Source organism: Lynx canadensis, chromosome E1, assembly GCF_007474595.2.
Source record: "Lynx canadensis isolate LIC74 chromosome E1, mLynCan4.pri.v2, whole genome shotgun sequence".
In the NCBI taxonomy this organism is placed as follows: Eukaryota; Metazoa; Chordata; class Mammalia; order Carnivora; family Felidae; genus Lynx; species Lynx canadensis.
The window spans coordinates 26,649,789-26,672,201 of NC_044316.2; the positions used below are offsets into that span (position 1 = coordinate 26,649,789).

A 22,413-nucleotide genomic window follows, 5' to 3' on the forward strand; every position below is an offset into this window, starting at 1 on the left:
ACAAATTTTCTGGTCTCCCACCAACTGGAATCAACTAGGTTTGTTTTGGGGATCATGTAGTTGCTTGTGTTCACTTTGGTGGATACAAGAAAGGGACGAACCACTGGAACAGAAGGGTAACGTTCTGTGCCAGCTGGAAGTCCAGCAGGATCATCTGAGCATGTCCCACCTGAACGCTTTGCGGAGGAAAGGGGGACAGCTGTTTTTCGTTTGTTTTCAAGGCAAATTCATTTGAAAGAGTGAACAAACCATCATCATAATAAGTCAAATGTATTACTTAGCTCCTCAGTCTAAGAAATGTTTCTTTTTTTCTAAACACTGTACCCTGAAATAAGTTTACCAATAAACCTGGAAGATTTAGCACATATAGTATAATTCATACGGGGTTTCCTCTTTCCTTTCTTCAAACACCAAATAAAATGCAGGTGAAAGAGATGACACACAATTGGAAGCTGACTTAGAAGTTTATGCTAACCCTAAAAAATCTAAAAAATTTTGTTGGTTAATGTGAATCTATTTAACATAAAACCTGGGTACCGCTTTGCAAATAAAGGAACAATCACATTACCACAAGGTCCCTGGGCAGAAAAAAAAAGATTGTTAAGAATAATAACCTTTTCAAAACCCACAAGGCAGGTTGTTTGTCTTTTATTTAGCTGTGGTCATGGAGACCATCCCAATTTTCCATAAAATCTTCTCGATACTGCTGCAATATCATGGCATAAAAGATTCAAAGTGCCACTAGACTTAAGGACAAGAGTTTTTTTTTTGTCATAAACCATGAGGCTAGGTCATGTTTAAATGGGAATATTTGATATGGATGGTCAGATGAGAGATACCAGAATGTCAGACAGCCCATCGACTGCTGTTGCCATGAGATTCAACAGTCAACATCAGTCTGATAAGCTACCCGACAAGGTGGTACAGCCATGGAGATGTCACGACGGTAGGCAAACTAAGTAGACATTCAGGCAGGATTTGATAACACAATCAGGCATTTCTGGCCTGTTGCGATTTAAACCCGATTCTACTTTTAACATAATGTCAGAAAAGATTTTCCTAAAGAAAAAAAGTGAAATTGTTTATTTTCCTCCCAGGCAAAACGAAACACCCAAGTTCAACTGGAAATATCCCAAAAGAACATAACACTCACTGAAGAAAGGAAAGAAAATTAGGTTACATTCTAAAAGTAAATTTTTGTCAGAAACAGAGAACATGCTGAGCTAAAACGAACACAGACAGGAGAAAGTGTGGTTTTTTGAAAAAACGAGTTATTTCTCTCTCCAGTGCCCTTTAATTTGTATACTTTCATTTCTCCTGTTTTCACGAACCCCTCGCTATGTCAATCCCTAGGGAGCCATTTCATGAATGTGTAGCAAGCTGCCCCAATTCCAGGTTAACAAGAAAGTGCCTCGGTGGTGGCTCCTACACGTAAATAAACAACGGTTGAAGAAATTATGGTTGTAGGTAGATCTGGCAAAGTCGACCATTAGTTGGAAGTAGCTAAAGGGAAGCAAAAAATCAAAACGCTCAAGAAAACGGACACAATTTTGGAATGATCAAAGATGTCTTTATAAAGTTTGTTCATGACTTCATTCTAAATATACAGAATAAAAAATGGTGTCAGCTCATTCGTGAGACACCAATCAGAATTTTCTTATACTGTCTCAAAATTTAAAGATCAGTTTCCCAAGAGGGTGTGCAATGCATCATAAGATGGCCTTTTTTTTAAGGTAGGAGAGGAAGGGTTGGGCAGGATTAAATAAATTTTACCATGATAGACATGCAAGACCGTTATCCAATCTAGTATAATTTATACACACTTTAATGACTTAGAAAAACAAAGGAGTCATTTCTGACAAGCCTAAAAGGCTTGACATACTCAACATACTTAGGAACTAGTTTTTGGTGTCCGGAATTCTTTAATTGTACCACGTGGGCCTTCTGAAAGTAACAAAGAAAAGCCCGGTTTCTGTTAAGTTCGCTGCTGAACATCACATTCCACCTGAATAAAACACAAGCTGGATTGAATTGAGGGTGGATACCTTACCTTAACACACAAAGGAAAAGTGTGTCAGTGCAAAATATGGACTAAACTGTTTTCAGAAAACAAAACAAAACATTTTTTTTTAAAATTGATATAGGGTGGAAAAGGGTATTTTCCTTCCTGGTTTGGAGTCCTCTCAATTTAAGGCAGAACTCATTTCTAATTTCTGCCATTAGAACCTTTTTCTGCTTATTTGGTTTTCTCCTCTGAGTTCAACCGCTGCTGGATTCGTTTGGCATAACTTTGTGCCATGGAGTTAATGATGGACAGGATGAAGTAACACACCATTACAACGACCAACTTCTCAAACATCCAGGACAACCAGTTTTCTCCCTGTAAGAATAAATGCAGAACAACCCACGAGAAATGCTTCATTAGTTCAGCAGTAAAAAAGGGGATCATTTACAATATTTAAGAAAAATGATGAGAATTTGGGGCTTATAAGCTATAAAGTCTAAACAATGAAAATGAGAAGGCCCGTGTCTCTAGATACCCTGAAGTCTATATTCAGGCCTTCTGACACCCAATTATTAAGATTTCACTTTGTCAGATGTAAAGTCAATGTTGATTCACATAGTTTAGAATGGGTCAGTGTGAGGTCGCCTTTTTTACTACATAATAAAATTTTTGATTCAATTCTGCTCTCTGAAGTTGCCATGTAGATACTTGTGGAGAGCAGTGTCCAGATAGTTACATGTCGTTCCAGCACTGGGAGCAGCTTTTAAAATATGTCATCTATTTCTGAAGTCATGTTTGGTCAACTGAGGGCGGCAAAGGGCCACACAGAGTGTAAGGCAGACGGGGGGGGGGGGGGAATTCAACAACTATGCTTCCTTCAAGTTTCCCATTTCAGGTTACTGCTTACCCATCCTCTTCTAGTCATTTCCCTTTGCCACAGAACTGTTTACAGAAAAGGCAGCCTTAGTTTAAGTTAAAGTTTTTAAGTTCAGCTATGCGAAGAGCCTTTTTTAAAAAAAGAAAAAAGATTATTTTCCCATCTCTTAAAAAAGTAGGGCAAAAATGAAGGAGATAGTCAAGTGACCGCCGTTAGTCACATACTTTGTTATGCTATGAAATGCTACAAATTTTAACTTTTTAATCCACTTGGGAAGTAGATTTGGTAATAAATCATTTAAGATCAAGGCAACAACTCATTCTACATAACACATCATTTATGTGTTAGCCTTCCCTTTGTTTTTTTTTTGGAGAAGACAGATACAAACGGAAATTACATTTCTGATTTAGTCAAAGCCAGTGTCCCAGTAGAGAGTAAACAGAGCCTCCACTTCAGTTACTGAAGACTGACAGACAAACTACTCTATTTGCCTCAAAATGCCAGTGAGTGCTGGGAGTATAATTTCAGCCTGAGACTGGGGGGAGGGGGGTGGCAGAAGAGAGGAAAACAGAGCAAAGTCTCACCTGCGGTGTGCCCATCTCACTTCTGTGGTGAAGCTTCTGCCGCTGGGCCTCCAGATATTCCTGAAATGGCTTCTGCAGAGATGGACCTATGCCGGGGACAGCACTGGAAGCAGGGTACGATAACCCAAGGAAAAAGATACATTTGGGAAGAAAAGCAAGAAAAATGTGAAAGAAAAATCCACTTACCACCTGGACTCAAAAAGCAGGGATTGGACAGAAAGAGGAAAAAAAATACAACAATCAGCACAACTGGCAAAATCCTCTGAACTCTTTTCAGTGGATACATTCATCCTTTAATAACCCCTTCTAGGAGAAAAATCTCTTCCACCAACTCAGGAGAGAAACTAGTTGCTGAGCCCCTTCTGGCACAAGAGTTCATCCTCAGAGTGAGACCAGCTAGGCTGATGCCGCACGCTGTTGTGGCACAAAGAATAAAATGAATGACTTCTGAGAAGTCCCACATTTATCACCACCAGTTCCTGTAAGAACTGGTTTGAACCGATTAATAAGGAAATGACTTATGCTTGTGTCATCCCTAGTTGAAAAAGAAACTGCCCGCCCTCTCTCTGACTTGTCCCATCTTCTCAGAGGGGGGCGGTCCTTTCTCAATCTAAGTCCTTATTAGGACAATCTGTGCGTCATCCTTATCCAAAAAGAATGCATTAGCAAATTTGGGAGGCACCTCCCACTAGTCAGAAGTCAGTGATTAACAAAGGAACAAAGAAGGAACTCTGAACCTTGAATCACTTCGTGGTTTATGGTAGATGGTTTGCACAGAAACTACAGTACATTACTAAACAACTTGTTCTGAAATGACTGGGATAGGGATCTCTGATAAGTTTATGTACTCGGAGGTCCCTCTCACCCAGAATATGTGGAGGCAGTGCTGTTAAACCGGTTTGGCAACCAGCTACCAGGATCCTGTTTTTAGAAATGCTTGCAGGCGTTTTTTAAAATGGTAACTTGAGGCAACTTAGAAAATCAAACATCTCTATTTTCTGTACCTTTTATTTTCTCATCTGCCATAACAGGGCTAAAAGGTAGATGAGCTCAGTCTCCTGCGGCCAGCAAAAGCTATGTCGATATGTATTTGCAACAGCACCTAATGTTCCCTCTTATAAGTACTGACTTCACCACCTCTTTTCGAGAACAATTCAGTTACTGCTTTCTGTAATACAAAGCAGAGAAGCAGAGGAAGAGAAATTTTTTGCTACTATATTTACCAGAAGTTAACACATATATAACTTCTGGCTGACACTTCTCTTTGATCCTCTTAAGTATCAACCACCAAGTACTTAATGGAGTCCTTATTTTGTGTCTGACATTGTAATTGGCACTAAGGGAAAACAAAACAACTGCAAGAAATAGCTTGTGCCCACAAGGAACTTAGAATCATTATGGAGATTCAAAACACACGGGCACACACACGTACACACAAACTGATTTGTGAACAACAAAATTTACAAATTAATACTAAAATTTTTTGGTATAGAAAATATATTCCAAAGGAACTGGAGAAAGGAGAGATCAGTGTGGGGTGAAGCTGTCAAAAAGATCCTTTAATAAATATTGAAAGACACGGGGAAGGGCTGAATAGACATAGATAGCAGAGACCATGGCCGTACTGATCAGCACATAAGACCCATATGGACAGACAGGAAAAATGGAGAAGGGCAAAGTCTCTTTCTTAACCTACAGCCTCAGTCTCTCTCTCACTGACTTTTAAGTAGCTTTACATTAAGGGGTAAAACCAGAGAAGCTGGGTCTGAGCTGTGTTGCTATTTATCAGTGATGATTCTCACTACAACAGGGCAACAAGAGGACAAACTTTCTCTTTATTTTTTATTTTTCTTAAGTTTTATTTAAGTTATCTCTACATGGGGCTCAAACTTATGACCCTGAAATCAAGAGTCACATGCTCCTCTGACTGAACCAGCCAGACAGAACTTAACTTCAGAAAATCAATTCTTATTCACTGTTAATAACAAATGCTAGGAGCCTGGGTGGCTCTGGGGGTTTGAGTGTCTGACTCTTGACTTCGGCTCAGATCATGATCCCATGGTTTGTGAGCTGGCAGCTCTGGGATTCTCCGTCTCCCTATCCTTCTACACCTCCCCTGTACTCTCTCTCTCTCAAAAATAAATAAATAAAAATTAAAAAAAAAAACAACCCTATATCATTGTTTTTAAACTTCCAAGGATAAGCCACAGTCAAGCCATTGTGTTTTTTTTTTTTTAAGGTTAAAACACTCCTTTTATTTACAATGGCTGATATAATTGTAAACTAATGTGAACAGCTAGATTATACAAGAAATGCCTTGAAAATTCTCTTTTTGATGTCCTCTAAGAGTTGGATTCCATTATATGTGCCTTGTTCTTTCTTCAGACTTCTAACTTCAGACTAGAGTTTAGCAGAAATAAGGCTTACAGTTTCCCTCAAATAATTCTTGGGCTCCATTCTTGGGCCATTATTGAAAGAGAAAATGAAGAACTAAGACCCACATGTTAGAAAGGTTCTACTTTTTTGTTGCTGTGGTTGAGGGGAATGAGGAAGGGACTGGCAACAGTCATTCTAGACTCTCTTCAAAATAATGTGAAGTTAAAAAATGTTGCCATTGTTAAGTCTATTAAGAGCTACACTCTAGTTGAGAGAGAATATATGTCATTACGTTTAGTTTATTGCACATTTACATTTAGTGATGTGCAATTTTTAACTATCTTGGGCTAATGCTGAGATAATTTTTTAAGGTGCTATATAGTGTTACATGCTTTGAAGAATTTTTGGTGGGGTGGGAGACGAATCTATTAGTTTCTCATAAGAGACTAGGGAAACAGTTGAAATAGAGAAGTTAAAAGTTTTTATTGCAGGGGTGCCTGGGTGGCTCAGCTAGTTAAGCTTCTGACTTTGGCTCAAGTCATGATCTTGTGGTTTGTGAGTTCAAGCCCCAAGTTAGGCTCTGTGCTGACAGCTCAGAGCCTGGAGCTTGCTTTGGATTCTGTGTCTCCCTCTCTCTGCCCACCCCCGTTTGTGCTCTGTCTCTCAAAAGTGAATAACTGTTAAAAAAAATTTTTTTTAAGTTTTCATTGCAATATATTCACCAATACTATCATGAACAAATGTCACATGCTCTCAATAAATCCGAAAAAAAAAAGAACACATAAGTATTAACTATTATATAACTAATTGTCGGATTCTCTTAACCTTGATATACTCATCAAAATTTTAGTTTTATTTTTATTGTTCTAGCTCTACAAACAATGGCTTAGGCCACAGTTGCCTCAGCTTATACAAAGCACATTACACTAGAGTTCCCTTAATTAACATCAAAGCTATTTTAGTAATGGACTACATAAAAATTGAAAGTGCAGTTGTCACTCTTTTTAAATATATATATTTCATTAATATTTCTGTACAGCTGTCAATCTTAACTTGCATTTAAAGCAAACTATAATACCAGCCCATGACCTCATCCCTCAAGTTATTTTCAAGCAGCAGACAGAAGAGTCCATTCTGACATTTAAGATTAATTTAAGGTACATATATGGGGGATGGGGGGGTGAAGAATAACTTGAATTCCAGTTCAGTGGTTTTTTACAGTTGGCTTAGGAAATAGCTTAAATGCCATTCTCTGAAAGCCATTAAATTCAAAGTACCCTGTGCACCTGGCCAAGGAGTCATCTCAACCTGTAGTGAATGCGTGAAGTCCTCCATCTGCCATTAGGTCTGATGAAGTTCAAAGTACTATAGTTTCGTGATATAAAAGGATATAAAGTAGGAGGAGAACAAACACAAAATGATTTTTCAGTCAACTATTGGATTTAAATATGTTTAAACTACCCTTGTAAACACTTTCTCTAAGTAAGAAAGCCTTAAAAAAACCCTAAAAAACAAAAACAGAAAAAACAACAACAAAAAAGATCTCATCTGTTTTTCCTTGCTGTAGACCTTCAACATGGTGGGTAGAAAAAGCTTTGTGGATAGTAATTATCTTGATATTTATTTTCTTGGCATACACAAACATGTTTCAGATAATATCTCATTAAAAAACAAATTTCCAAAAAAGTAATGGCAATTTTTGAATTTCTGTTATTGATTTTAATAAAGAAAAAAAAACTGTCAGAAAATGCAAAATGAGAAAAACAAAGAGAAAACAAAGGAGAAAAAAAAAAAGAAAAAAAAAAAAAAACAAAAAAACCCTACGTTAAGTCCAAACCCACCCAAAGCTTGAAAAGTGGTTTCACAGGAACAGTATTTTACCAGGCTTACATACCTTAGGAGGTATGTAACAAGACAAACTTCTTTGTAAAATTCTGTTAAGGGCCCTGACCAATATGCAAACAACTATTTTTCTGCAGTTTTTAATACATTATGTGACTCTGCTTCTGAAAATCATTTTTCTGAAAATAAATCTATATTTTAAACTCTCCCCATATTGACTTATTATAAATAAAGGTCTGCATTATTCTCTGTACCCACAAAAAGCCAGAAAATCTTCCAGAGGAAGCATCACAATTGGTAGAGGCTGGAGAGAGAGTGGGTGGTATGATTATTTGTCACAGTGTTTAAATTTTCATTTTGTTGGTTATTCCTGGGCACACAACCCATCCCAAAACTTTATCGGTCATTATTATTCCCGTTTCCAAGGAATTCCTTTTAAATTGTGTAACTCTCAAACAAAATGGTTCAACAGATATAAAAAACACATCATTAAAACTTTCAATCTCTTCTCCATCATAGAGATGGTCATCAAACTAACAATTGTTATTAGAAGACCTGAAATTTTCCTGTTCACGATTCTGGTTGGATTTTTCCAGCCAGGTGTATGTTTTTGTTACTATGTGCCACCATAAAACTGGGGCACAGTGTTTAATAACAGAAATAACATGAACTTAAAAAACATTGATTTGTCTTGTTGTTTAGACCTACTTACACAGGGCTGCCTCATATAAAGGTTAAGCAGTTAAAATGCCTAGGGAAATTAAGTAGGTATGATTAAGTAAATGTTTTATTTAATATAGGCTCTGCTCCTTTCTTAATCACTTTTTTGAGGATCTTAGCACTGATGTGATCATGGAAGTTACACTGGCTTTCCTGAAAATATATTGTCTGACATCAGTTCTTAGTAAAGGCTACAGAGTAAGAAGCCTTTATCTTTCTTAGAAAAAATTATAGGCAAAACGTATTTTCTACCTTTCTTTCACTAGTTGTGCTGTACTCTGAGGCTAATTTATTTAACATCCCTCTGATGATTAATCATAACATCTAAATAACATTCTCAGGGTGTGATTAGTCAAACCTCTGAAAGCTTATAAATGGCAGAAAAATGTTTTTAGAATAAAATTCAGGTCAAGCAAGGACAATATTAAAGAAAGGAAAAGTGAGGGTTTAATCAATTCTACTGCTGTTATAATTCAGAATCATAGTAGAGATTTTTTTGAAGTAAACTAATGATGCCCACTACTTTTTGAGCATAAAAAGTGGCTTTTGAGGCAGAGAAGCTTAGACCAATGGTTTGTAAACATTTTGAATATATGTATATATTACTTGTGCAAACAGTAAAATACACAAATACAAATTAAAAAGGATAAAATAAAGCTAAAATTAAAAAAAATTCTTAACTTTAAGTATGATGGCATTTGTGTTATCATTAGTGAATATTTATTTCAAGGCATATTACATACTTGTCCTTTATTAAGGTAGTAATTTCTAAATTTGTTGGCTGACTTCTATAGACATATACTAGTAAGATGTCAATGCTGCAACTTTTTTTACTGTTTCTTGTGACTGCATTATTAGTACTATCTTCCTTCTGTTTCTTTATAGGAAACTTTTAAAGCTACTTGTCTGTTTTGTGAAGGTTAATTTAATTAAAACTAGGAATTATAAATCTGATTAATGGGGCACAGAAAAACACAATATACTGCAACAGGCCCAATGTGAACCCCTTCTGTATCATGGAACTCCCACTGTTTCCTTAGCCTATTTTTGTATTCCATGAGATGTGATTTTTCTGACCTGTGGACTGAGGGAGTGCCAATCAGATTATTGGTAAACTATATGCTCCATGTGTGTATAGTCATATAAAGTTTATATGTATGTGCTACCATAATGTTATATATGTAACAAAAATACACAAAAAAAGAAAATAACAAAGATGAAAATAAATATAAATAGAAGTTCTGAAAAAAATGAGAAGTTCTATTATTTTAGTCCCATTCTGATGGTGGAGACCACTGGTTTAGACCATGAAGCTAAACTTCAAGCAGTATAAATATTATACCTTATTCCCAAGAAGGTATAGTTAGCAGAGCAATTCAGTGCAGGACTGTTTGGTAATATATCAGAAAGAAAAGAAGCTATTTCTGTAAAGACACAGACTGGATGTCTCTTTTTTGCTGACTTCTAATGGGTCATTTATAAAGAGTGCTATTAAGAATCTGGAGAGTCAAACCTCAAGAAACTGAAATTCTGTGCCCTTGGTTAAATTTTAATTATACTTCAAATGAGTATCAGGGGTCTTCAGACTGATTTTCTTGATTGAGTGAGGATCACTGTATGTAAATCAATAAATCGGATTTATCCTCTGACTCCAGAGAATTCCTCTATCAACTGAGAATTGGCCCAGAAGCACAGGAGTAGAGAGTCTTATTATTAAATGGAAAATGGTCTCCTGCAGACTCAAGCCAACCGGTGGTTCTGCCGAAGAGAGTGAATTTTACAATGAAGGTACTAGTAGGATATATTTTCAGAGATAAAATAAAAACTCCTTCCCATTCCACTGCCCATTTACATGCTTATCTTGTCTTCTATATATAAGAGGCAATGACAGCATGGTAGAAGTTCAGTAAGAAGATGGATTAACAATTCCCTTTCTTCTTTAAAAAAAAAATTTTTTTTTTCTTTAAAGTAAACTCTACTCCCAATGTGGGGCTCAAACTCACAACTCCAAGATCAAGAGCTGCATGCTCTACCCACTAAGCTAGCCAGACATGCTCCACACCCCCAGCAATTCCCTTTCTTGATAAGTTTTATAAATAATTTTCTGTTTCCAGAAGTGTGCAGATTTTAACCAAACACTATAGAGTTAAATCCACCCTCCCCCCCACCCCCGCCCCCACCCTCCGCAGTGATCTAAACAGGCTTAACGGTTAGTATTTTAATGAGTTGTCATTTCCTGTCTGATAAAGATTCTCACAGTATTTAACCACCAGTTTCCCTGTGGCCCAACCAATACTAGAGCTCTATTCATAGGGACTCAGAATGGATCTCAGACTCCAGGCCTGATTCAACAATGACAGATTGCTCCAAACGAAATGGTCATAAGGTAGACTGCTCTGAAGAAGGAAGGAAGGGGGAGTGTAGTTTATCATGCAATCTTTCTGAAGAAGTCAAAGGCCATCATGATGACTCCCATTAATATTTATAGCTTTCCAGTCCACAGACATTAGAGAAAGAAAAAAAAAAAAAAGAGAGAGAGAGAAACAAAATGATACCTAATTAACCCAGGAATATGACAAGTAAATGAACTGATGTTAATTGCAAATCAACTTATATTTAACCCAGTAAAAGTGGGATCCTGTAATTCTGTATGACTGGAATGAAAGGGTTATTAATTTCCCCATGTAATTGAATAGGGAACCTGAATCTTTGAAGCTAATATTACAAGAAAAAAATGTTAACTGATGTATTCTACTTGCTTTTGGATCTGAAATGTGGCAGCCCGAACCCAAACCAAATTCCTTTATATCTCAGGACCTTGGAAGAGTACCCCAACATAAAATAAAGTTGGAATGAAAACTACACTACACTAAACAATCTAGGGTTTTCTCAGATACAAAAGTTTGGGTTGATAATCTCTGGCACTATCTAAAATTCGTTGTGATTCAACCTCAGGATCTGGAATTAAAACATCTTGAATTTCATTCACATCTGTGTCCCTTTCAAATGATTTAAACCTCTTTTGTACTCAAGTTAATCCACTGTGTGTTCAGCAGTATTATAAACACATGACACCATCGGTTTCTTAGTGGCTGTGTAGAAGGAAGACTACTGCATTATCCAGAAACATCAGGTGTATTGTTACTACTGGCTTACAGCACATTTCCATCACAGACGTTTTCAAAAAAAAAAAAAATAGTAATAATCTGCAATTGTCCTTGCTTTTGAACATTTGGAATTGTTTTCTATCAGTCAGAATGGAGGTAAAACCTCCTTATAATTAGTAGCTACTCTTTGGATTATGCTATCATTAAAGGGACACTTTTGAAAACAAAACCTGAGCAGTAGGAGCTAAGTGGGCATTTATGTTAATGAATGAACCCAGAACTAAACGAGCAGTTTATAAGAACCAAGTAAAAATGATTGGCTGCCAAAACAAAATCCTGTAAAAAAAATCAACTGATTTCAGTTCTAGAAAATGGTACACCAATGGCAGCTTTATACAGCGACAAATTTGTGTCTGGCTTGAAGACCCATTGAATTCTAAGGATGAAATCACCAACAGGGACCCATAGACCCAAAGATCAAGAATAAAGGAGAGTTTGCAGAATTTTAAATTGAAGGTGGGATGGCATAAAAACTTACTGAGTTTAGTCATTCAAAGTGGCAGGAAGGTGTGTGGAGAAAAAAATGACAGTTACTGACTGGAATTCAACCTCAACTAAGAACAATCTAGTTATTCCAACATTAGTTAGGAAGAGAATCACAAAACGCAGTAGATAAGGAAGAAGAAAAAAGTCATGATCTCTGTCCTTAATGAACTTAATCTAGAAGGGTGATGAGAGAGGAAAAAATGCATTTAAACCTACAGTACAAAAGCCAGTAGGTTTCTCCCTCAAAGTAACATCTGCAGTAACTAATTACAGCTGTACAAGGTGAATGCAAGTGTGAACAAGGAGTGGAAAGAAAAAATTCACACTGACTCCCTATCAAATTCACACAGTAGCCATTTGAAACTGGCACTGTAGTCCAAACCTCCAACTTCAAATAGACTACCTCACTGCTTTCTACAGCACTCCCTCAATATTTCTCTTTCTACCTCAAAAGATCTTAGAATCTTTAGTTTTGAAGGAAGCAGTGGTTAAAGAAAATAATCCACTTAGGCTTTTGATCTTGTCTCCTGGATCCTATCTCCATCTCTTGCATTTACATGAATTTAACTTCTCTGTGTTTCAGTTTCCCTATCTACACAGTGATAGTACCTTACAGGTTTTGTTATGCATATTCAGTAAAAATGTATGTAAAGCATCTGGCAAAGCAGGTTCTTAGTAAATGCTAATTTCCAACCCACATCCTTCCCTTTTTTCATTTCTATCTTCCATCTCTAGCTTTTTTACTAGAGTCTTTCCTTCAGTCTCAAAATACTGTTCTAATAATGAATGAACGAATGCATTCATGATTAGAAATGAATGAATGGATTCATTCAGTTTACACAACACTTAAAATGTGTCAGGTGTGACCCTGATCTGCTTTTTCCTTTAATCAACAATTCCATGTAATACAATTTAATTCAGTTTTAGTTTACATCATTCTACAGAAATGCTCTAATTATGGCCAGCAGTAAGTTCCTAATGCAATGACAACTTCTCATACAGTCTAACTTCAGAGTTCCTGCTTTATCTTTTAGCTATGATGCCTCCCAATATCCATAACAAAAATATAGAAGATTTAAGTGTTAAAAGAGAAGATAACAAACTACAGGAAGAGGACATGAACATTTTCCACCCTAACTGCAGAAGATTATGTTAAAGTCAGTGTGTACAAAGGAGTCTCAGCAGCTGCAATGTTAAAACTTAATGTATCCTTTTTTAGTTAATACAAATATTTGTATTTTACACTTCTGCAACCGTTTCTAATTATTTTATAGTGATCAAAGGCAAAGAGAATCAACTACATTAACCATTTTATATTTTAAAATGAAAATAGATTTTTCTTTCTGTAGAAGAAAAAGTCCAGGCCAACATAGCTCACTCTGACCACTTGTCATAGGATAAGGAACAAGAAACATCCTTAAGACTCAAGCACTTAATTACTCACTGGTTAAAATGATCCCTCTCTTGCCACAGGCAAATCCGACTCTGAGGTCAAACATCAAGTTAACTCAGAAATAGGCAGCAAAGAGCATGGAACATTCTGTGTCTGGTAAAAAGTCCCTGCTCCAGCCAACCCCCTCCCCCAAGTCCAATGATTTGAGTTATGGAAACTTTCCTGTGTGGTAAAACTAGGGACTTTGTCTTCCAATAAGACCCTGGCAACCTGACAATAAGCCAATGTTCTGCATATGGTTTGTTACGAGTCATATGCTTAATGTTATTTTCTGGGAATTCTCATCTTCTACTTGGTGAGAATACTGGAACATGTCATTTTAATAACGATTTTAATGTTAGACTTGGTCATGCTCTTATGCCCAGGTCTCTCTCATTTGGAGAAAGTCTAAAATTAAATAAAAATTAATTTTAAATCTTATTAAAAAAAAAAGACTGAAACAAATGTAATGCTTTTGAAGCTCTGAAGTTCCCTCTTTCTTTGGTTCCATCCCTTGACTTATTTCACACTAAGATACCAAACAGTGAAAAACTCTATTACATGCCTATTCTTTTTTTTTCAGAACCTTTCTCTGTCCTCCTGCCAAACATATCATAAACCAAAAGGCTTTCTCTCAAGGCAATTATCTGTATTCTAACATCTCTCAGAATATAAAACTGATTCATTACATATGTTAAGATTTCCATATATAACTAGACTAACCCTTTGATTTAAGAAAATATAATAGAGATACCTTTCCCTAAACTTAATGACATTAGCAATTACTTCCCAGAACTGTTTAAGAAATAAATCTACTAATTATTATTTCTAGTTGAAGGAAGGGAACTATTTACTGTTAAAATTGCAGTAAATTTTGAAGGTAGGGCTTACCTTCTCTCTGGAACCTTAGGACTGTCATACAATGACATACTGTACTAAAAAACAAGGGTATAGTTAAGGTATCATATTTAGCTGGGCCACGCCCTAGTTACATTAAGAGTACCAGCCCTTTGGAAAGGAATATATCCTTCAGTAATCAGTACAGCATTCAAATCTGTGTAAAATTAATACTAAACCACACTACCAGAGATGTAATGGTCAATAATAACTCAATGCTGGAGGTGGGGTGAAGTGAGGGGTTGGGGTGGCATTAGTGAGCAGTTTAGCCTGGTAGGCCACAGGCATACCTGTGGTAAGAATTTGCCCAAATATGGCCCTAGACAAAATTAAGTTATCTTATCAAAACTAAGTTATCAAAACTGAGGGTTATCTTGCTTATGTCCAATTTCTCTCTTATTCACCTTTTCCCTCTTCTGTGTTTTCCCTTTCACCATACTCTCAGGCTCTTTACTATGTGCTCACCTTTCCTGCACTAAGAAATGCTCATAAAGCATTGTTCGAAAAAATAAAAAACACGGAAACATTTCAAATGTTCATCAATGGTAAGTGGATAAATAATTACCCAATGGAATAACATATAGCAACCAAAATGAATTATATTCAGCAACACAGAATAACATTAGCAACATAAAAGAAATCTGAAACAATTACATATAGTATGATACCCCCCTTTATTTTGAGAGAGAGCACAAGTGGGGGAGGCACAGAAAGAGGGAGAGAGAGAATCCCAAGCAGGCTCTGCACCATCAGCGCAGAGCCTAATGCAGGGCTTGAACTCACGAACCACAAGACCATGACCTGAGCCAAAGTCAGACACTCAACTGAGCCATACAGGCGCCCTTAGTATGATACTCTTTATGAAAACAAAAACAAAACAAAAAACTAAAGCACAAATTATATAAATGAGTTATTTATAACAACTCTGACCTCATTTCCTTATCAATAAGAGGAAAAAAATACCCACCATACAAGGCTACAATTAGAAGTAAACAGTAATAATAATTGTAGGTAAAGTGCTCACTATGTTCAAAAAATAGTATACTTGGGGTGCCTGGTTAGCTCAGTCAGAAAAGTATGTGCCTCTTGGTTTTGGGGTCATGAGTTCGAGCCACACGCTGGGTGTAGAGATTACTTAAATAAATAAACTTAAATAATATCTTCAAGAATTATTTGTACAATCTTTGATGAAGAACTTCATCCCGGTTAAAGGCCAAGAATTAGGCCTTCCCTCAATCCTTCCTGGGAGTAAACAAAATAGTCACTTAGCATTCTACCTTTCTATCCAGTCAACAGAAACTGGAAAAAACAGAGACTGAAGACACAGGCAACAAAAAAATCTAGATGAAAGGCACTATTTATTTATTTATTGCTGGTGATTTTTTAAATTTATTATTATTATTATTTTTTAACGTTTATTTTTGAGAGAGAGAGAGAGCAAGCAGGGGAGGGGTAGAGAGAGGGGGACAGAGGATCCAAAGCGGGCTCTGTGCTGACAGCAGACTGCCTGATGTGGGTCTCAAACTCATTAACCAGATCATGACCTAAGCCTAAGTCAGATGCTTAACTGACTGAGCCACCCAGGCGCCCCACTGGTGACTTTTTAAAAACTATTTATTTATTTTTGAGAGAGAGGGAGAGCGAGCAAGAAAGTGAGGAGCAGAGAGAGAGGAAGACAGAGGATCTGAAGCTGACTCTCTTCTGACAGCAGAGAACCTGTTGAGGGCTTGAACTCATGATCCAGATCATGACCTGAGCTGAGACCGAGTCAGATGTTTAATTGACTGAGCCACGTGGGCTCCCTGAGATGGAAAGCATTTTAAAAATTCACATGCCTTGGAATGTTAAACCACGGATAGAAGTATGTTTCTACTAAACTGGGCATTTCACATTTGATTGGAAGTTGGAAAGGTTGTCAGTGGCCTCCTGAACTGGAGAAGAAATACTACCAGTTAAATAACTAGTCTGGGGCAGACTTCATATTCAAATCTCAATTTATTTTGTTCAAAGGCAGTACACTCTTTTCATGTTCCACTCCCTAGCTCTCCTTTACTCTTGGGGTTCATTTTTCATTCCTTCTTGTCTCAGTATCTCATCATTTTAAATTTGAATTGTTGCTGGCTTTTTTTTTTGTCTTGTCTTTTGATTTTTCCCTCTACCACAGCAACTCACCACTCCCTTAATTATGGGTACTTAGTTTTAAATATCCTTCAAAAGCCCGTATTCCAAACTTTACTAGTTTAGTTTGATGATTTGCTAAACCATTTACAGTTTAACAGTGTAAAGAGGGATACCAAACAATCAAAGGACAATGTTATTAGAGGTAGTATTTTCAGATCAACTCAACAAGGGGTCTAGGGAGTCAATTTAACTGTTCTTTCCTTTTCTTTTTTTTTTTTTTTTTTTAATTTTTTTTTTTCAACGTTTATTTATTTTTGGGACAGAGAGAGACAGAGCATGAACGGGGGAGGGGCAGAGAGAGAGGGAGACACAGAATCGGAAACAGGCTCCAGGCTCTGAGCAGTCAGCACAGAGCCCGACGCGGGGCTCGAACTCACGGACCGCGAGATCGTGACCTGGCTGAAGTCGGACGCTTAACCGACTGCGCCACCCAGGCGCCCCTGTTCTTTCCTTTTCTAAAACAAACTACCAAACTATTATATATGTAATAATAAATTTACACCTACCAAAATTCATTATCCTTGTTTAACTTCATTTTCAGTCTAGGTTTGGTGAGTCTGTTTATTATCATTTAGACACTTGTATTTAAAAGCACTTCCTACTTCAAACTGTAGGAAAACAGATCATGTCAAGCTCAGTTGGAGGATTTGATTAAAAGATGTTATTCTTGGGGCACCTGGTGGCTCAGTCAGTTGAGCGTCCTACTCTCGGTTTCGGCTCAGGTCATGATCTCACGGTTTTTGAGTTCGAGCCCCATATTGGGCTCTGTGCTGACAGTGCAGAGCCTGCTTGGGATTCTCTCTCTGTCCCTACCCCATTCATGCATTCTTTCTCTCTCTCTTTCTCTCTCAAAAATAAATAAACTGTAAAAAAAAACTTTAGAAAGATAATGTTATTCCTGACAAATATGAGAAAAAAAAAAACCAAAAAACAAAAAACCAAACACCTATTGGCAGCTGGTAATACAGAATTATTATCTGCCAAGTCTGGTTATTTATGCCATTTAATACATTATCTAGAAAAGAAGTTAATGAGGTAATCCCTGTAGAAAGCACTGGGGAAAAGAGGATACCAGGATGTTCCAGTATCCATGTCCTGAAAACAATTTTAAAAGTATGATACCACCCATTTAATTCAATTAAAACTGGATTCCAGCAGGTCTTGAATACCTTAGAATACCTTTATGCAAAACCACCTTTAAAAAAAAAAAGTTTATTTGTTTTGAGAGAGAAAAAGAGAACATGTGCACGTGTGCACACATTCACACACATGATTGGGAGAGGGGAAGAGAGAGAGAAAATCCCAAGCAGGCTCTGTGCTACCAGCATAGAACCCAGTGCAGGGCTTGGTCTCACAAACTGTGAAATCATGACCTGAGCTGAAATCAAGAGTTTGATGCTTAACTGACTGAGCCACCGAGGCACCCCATATGCAAAACCATCTTTAAGAAGAATCACTGAATAAAAAAAAAAAAAAAAAGTTTATTTATTTTTGAGAGAGAGCGAGTGGGAAGGGGCAAAGAGAGAGGGAACAGAGGATCCAAAGTGGGCTCTGTGCTGACGGAAGAGACTGATGAGGGGCTCAAACTCATAAACCAGGAGACCATAACCTGGGCTGAAGTTGGACACCTAACTGACTGAGTCACCCAGGCACCCCAAGAATCACTGGATTTTCTGTGAAGGGCTGTGCTAGATGAGCTAGTAAAGGGAAGAAAGTACTGATTTTGAAAACCGTAAGAATTCCACTTTTGATTTGTTGGCCTATTATTATAAAGACTCTTATTTCTATTTACTGTGTATAAGTAATACAACTTTTTAGAAACTCCAAAGGCTGGGGAAACACTCTGGGCTATGAAATGATATGCGAATTTTTATGGGCCAGATCTTTATTTGGATACCATGTGTTCATTTATCCACTAGATAGTTATCAAGCACCTGCTATGTGTCAATCAAGATGCCAGGTGCTGTAGACACAATAGTGAACGAAGGCATGCCCTCTGCCAGTAAGAAGCATACATGTTAGTGGTAGAAAGACAATAATCATATACCCTCAAACATAAATGGAAAAACACAACTGTCAGTGCATGTAGAACAGGCGTCTCTAGAAAAGAGGATATCTGATTTAGTCAGGGAAGGCATTTTGTTAATGTAATAGTTGAAATTTAAAGGACACTGTCTAGGCCACTGGTTCTCCATGGGGTTAGTGGTGGTTGTGGAGGTATACATGCATTGGGACATTCGGTAATGTCTACAGACATTTTTTAAAAATTATTTTCAATGTTTATTTATTTTTGAGAGAGAGAAAGAGAGAGGGAGGGATGACCAGAGAGAGAGGGAGACACAGAATCTGAAGCAGGCTCCAGGCTCTGAGCTGTCAACACAGAGCCCGATGAGGGGCTCAAACTCACAAACTGTGAGATCATGACCTGAGCTGAAGTCAGCCGCTTAACCGACTGAGCCACCCAGGTGCCCTGACATTTTTAACATCATGACTGGGAGAGACTATTAGCATCTAGTGAGTAGAGGACAGGATGCAGTCAAATACCTTACAGTGCACAGGACAGTCGCCCACAACAAAGAATTACCTGGCCTAAAATGTCAACAATGCAAAGGTTAAGAAGCCCTGAACTAGGCAAAGGGAAAAGCAGAAGCAAGTAAAGACCATTCATGGGAGACTCAACAAGAGAAAATTATAGAGGATACATCATACAAGGTTCATGATCATGTTCCTGATCACGTTCAGGAATTTTAGCTTTATTTTAAGAATGAAGGAAAAAACAAGTAAAAGTTTTAAAAAAGATGAGGAGCTGGGGGTAAGGGCGGTGGTGGTAATGTGCTCAGATTAATATTTTTAAAAGGTTACTAACTGCGGTATAGAGAACAGATTAGAAGGGAACATAATTTGATGTGAGTAGGGAAGACAGGTAGTTAACTAATCTTTTTATTTACTTATTTACTTTTTCTTTTTAATTTTCAACGTTTATTATTTTGAGGGAGAGAGAGAGAGAGAGAGAGAGAGAGAGAGAGTGAGCACAATGGGGAAGGGACAGAAAGAAGGAGACAGAATTCCAAGTAGGTTCTGTGCCATCAGTGCACAGCCCGACATGGGGCTCAAACTCATGAACCTGTGAGATCAGGACCTGAACCGAGATTAAGAGTCAGATGCTTAACTGACTGCGCCACCCAAGCACCCCACTAATCTTTTTAGAAACTCCAAAGACTGGGGAAACAGAAGGTGGTAGTGGTGGGTAAGTTGTTGAAAAACTTCCTTCTATAAATGTTCAGCATGGGAACAGAAGAAGGGAAGGATGTAGAGTGCTACGTGCACAGTCATTCCTATAATGTGTGGGTTTTTGTAGTAGTCAGCTGTGTGTCCTTCATAATTCTTGAGGTGGAACAATAAACTCTAAGAACAGATGAAATGCCTTCTTTGTATTTAAAAAATAAGGGACAAGAATATTTCTTCTTTCTTTTTGAATGTTATGTATGGTGACTTGTAAACCAATTCATCTGTAAGGATCCAGGCAACAAAAAACTGGAATAATTAAATTTTAATGTATAAACTATAATCCACATTTGTGATCAGAAGCTTAGGAAGTAATAAAACCAATAACTGGCCCTACTGAGTATATTCTCAAGAATATGTTTTTCCTCAATTATTATATTAAAACCATAATAGAAAATATTAAAAACTATTTTATTACAAAATATCTATAGAAGAGAATAAATATAATATACAAGGTATGGTTTAAAGAATAATAAAACGAATACTTATAAACTTAACTCCAAATGGCAATTTTTTAAATAGCAAAATTGTCATAAGTGTTTTGTTTTACAAATGGCTTTTAAGATAAAGATTCATGTTAAAACTACATAAAGGGAAAAAAACACACAAAAAGCCAAAAAACTACATCAAGTGTACTTTCTACCACTGGGCAGTTAAACTTTTTTTTTTTTAAGATTTTATTTTTAAGTAATCTCTATACCCAACATGGGGCTCAAACTCACAACCCTGAGATCAAGAGTCACGTGCTCCATGGACTGAGCCAGCCAGGAGACCTTGGGCAGTTAAAGTATTAAATGAAAACCTCATACCTGTAAACACTGAATTAAAAAAATATATATAAAAAGTTCAATTTGCTATCTGACAGTATTCCTATTCCAGTTAATAATCTGATTAACCAGATAAAATGAGTCTGTCTTTATTTTTATCAAAGTCAACTCCATAAATTTGTGACATTATCATTTAAAGCATAAGTTAAAACTTACTTCTATAAACACAAAAATAAAAGCTTTGGATAGGCTAGGCTTTTTTTTTTAAATGGCTGGATTTTTCTCTAGTGAAGTAATAGGTTCATAACTGACCTATTTTGTAATATTAAATCATCTTATCATGCCTTCTTTAATGAAATATTAATATTTTATGTAAGATTTATATTTAAATTAAATGCAACTGTGTATCTGGCATCCAATTTTGGCTAAAAATCACAGCACTGTACTAAAGCACCATTAAACTGTAATAATACACACATGTCTTTTATATAAAGAGAATTTCTTATTTCTTTGGAGGAGCAACGGTCTCAAACTCCAAAGCTTCTTTTATTCTTATTTTTAAACTTTATTATTTTTTTCCAAAGCTTCTTTTAAATCAAGAATTATATGACTTTAAAATTAAAATTAAATTAAAAATTTAAAATTAAATAAGGATTATCTGAACTTCATCTTTCTCAGCTGTAGAGCAAGAAAGTCTTCAATTTAATAACAGGGCAAAAGATTTTTCCTTCTCAAAAGATAAAAAAATATGCATTAGAAAAATTATGTTTCAATAAAATCTTTTATAAATTTTCTTCTGTTCAGTGATATTAATATTAGTCCACAAAGAATTACTTACCCGATGAAAGCCACCATCTGCTCCACTATGTGTTTGCTGAATGTTATTATAACGAAGATTTTCTGTAAAGAAAATGCCAGTTAAAATATGTTACCCAAAAAAACCCCACTATAAATTCATAATTCTGATAAGAGTTTAAAAAGATGAGGTACTGCCCCAATTGCAATTTTTAAAATTCTTTAAAAAAACAAAATATACGAAACACCACTTTACTGACAAATGCTACCTACTTTGTATTTTAAAGATGTTTTTCCTTTAGCACAGCTGTATTCTAACCAGCATACACGACCATGTCTGAGGGAAAAATATGAGTCATGAAACCCAAGGCTGGGTGGACATTCCGCATGTTCTATGTATCCTAGAATGGATACATAGACAAACTGAAGTCATGGGTTCCCATACAGACCCCACTATTGAAATTAAAGCTGATCAGCCTGATGACATGCATCTGGTCTAAATCTAATCCATAGGATCTTGAAAAGCCTGTATGCCCTTCATAGAAAGTTTATAGAAGTTATTATTAAAGTTCCATTTTCAGATCCTGAATGATTTTGGACTTTTAGGCTTACTATACAAGCAAAAGTATCAACAGTTATTCAGAATCTTTATCAGATTTGGGTCATTTCAATTTGGTGTTTTTTAGTACTCTCCATTAATTAAAGATGTTGACATCCTACCTTCCAAGTAAAGATGTCTTTAGGACTAACAGGTAGCAAATGTCCTCAACTCAAATAAATGTTCAAAATAATATATAACATAAGGCATTATTATGGATTTTCAGGGAACACAAAGATGGCAAGGACACTTCCTTCTTCAATGCCCTGAAGAAATTAAAATATTTTTCTGTATTATAGTAGAAAAATGATAAATTATGTGTATATGTGTATATATATATATATATATATATATATATATACACACTATAGATGACATTAGTAGTAAAAATGTGTTACAGA

The 22,413-nt window shown here is 36.4% G+C and overlaps 1 protein-coding gene across 2 annotated transcripts in view; it reads right to left on the reverse strand.

Annotated features, from left to right (window-relative positions):
• Positions 1–632: 632 nt before the first annotated feature.
• The window catches only part of VMP1 (vacuole membrane protein 1), a 129,450-nt gene continuing 107,669 nt past the window's right edge, over positions 633–22,413 (reverse strand). For both annotated transcript variants that reach the window (XM_030296103.2, XM_030296104.1), the window contains 3 exons: positions 21,458–21,519; positions 3,467–3,569; positions 633–2,380 (listed from right to left, as the gene is read on the reverse strand). In XM_030296103.2, the coding sequence (XP_030151963.1) occupies positions 2,237–2,380; positions 3,467–3,569; positions 21,458–21,519 (309 nt within the window). In that variant the 3' untranslated portion in view covers positions 633–2,236. The remainder of the gene's footprint in view (positions 2,381–3,466; positions 3,570–21,457; positions 21,520–22,413) is intronic.